This window comes from Lontra canadensis, unplaced genomic scaffold (assembly GCF_010015895.1).
Source record: "Lontra canadensis isolate GAN:19392208 unplaced genomic scaffold, GSC_riverotter_1.0 scaffold6993, whole genome shotgun sequence".
NCBI classification, from domain to species: Eukaryota; Metazoa; Chordata; class Mammalia; order Carnivora; family Mustelidae; genus Lontra; species Lontra canadensis.
The window spans coordinates 1-971 of record NW_022637974.1 but is presented as its reverse complement, the minus strand read 5'-3'; the positions used below and the strand labels follow the sequence as shown (position 1 = coordinate 971).

Sequence of the window (971 nt, the reverse complement as noted above, 5' to 3'; positions counted from 1 at the left end):
AGAAGCATCTTTCATGCCAATGGGCCTCAAAAGAAGGCCGGGGTAGTGATTCTCATATCAGATAAATTAGATTTTAAACTAAAGACTGTAGTCAGAGATACAGAAGGACACTACATAATTCTTTTTTTTTTTTTTTTTTTTTTTCTCATTAAACTTTTGTTTTAATGGGTCTCAAAATTCTGTGACAGATTTTTGGTCAAGTTGTTTCCATTAAAAAGTACTGATTTTAAAAACTAATAACTTAAAACTGCCACACACACACAAAAAAACAAATGGTCCACAAAACATTCTCCTTTCCTTCTGAAGGTTTTACGATGCATTGTTATCATTAACCAGTCTTTTACTATTAAACTTAAATGGCCAATTGACACAAACAGTTCTGAGACCGTTCTTCCACCACTGATTAAGACTGGGGTGGCAGGTATTGGGGATAATATTCATTTAGCCTTCTGAGCTTTCTGGGCAGACTTGGTGACCTTGCCAGCTCCAGCTGCCTTCTTGTCCACTGCTTTGATGACACCCACAGCAACCGTCTGTCTCATGTCACGAACAGCAAAACGGCCCAGAGGAGGATAGTCAGAGAAGCTCTCAACACACATAGGCTTGCCAGGAACCATATCAACAATGGCAGCGTCACCAGATTTCAAGAACTTGGGACCATCTTCCAGCTTTTTTCCAGAACGACGATTTATCTTCTCCTTCAGCTCAGCAAACTTGCAAGCAATGTGAGCTGTGTGACAATCCAGCACAGGTGCATATCCAGCACTAATTTGGCCTGGATGGTTCAGGATAATCACCTGAGCTGTGAAGCCAGCTGCTTCCATTGGTGGGTCATTTTTGCTGTCACCAGCCACATTGCCACGACGAACATCTTTGACAGATACATTCTTGACATTGAAGCCCACATTGTCCCCAGGAAGAGCCTCACTCAAAGCTTCATGATGCATTTCAACAGACTTGACTTCAGTTGT

The 971-nt window shown here is 41.6% G+C and overlaps 1 protein-coding gene across 1 annotated transcript; it reads right to left on the bottom strand.

Moving 5' to 3' along the window:
* Nucleotides 1-276: 276 nt before the first annotated feature.
* Nucleotides 277-968, bottom strand: LOC116863962 (elongation factor 1-alpha 1-like; the record flags this gene model as incomplete). Its single annotated transcript, XM_032851233.1, has 1 exon — nucleotides 277-968. A coding segment is annotated over one exon (531 nt), but the record flags the coding sequence as incomplete, so codon positions are not given.
* Between the last annotated feature and the right edge of the window lie 3 nt (nucleotides 969-971).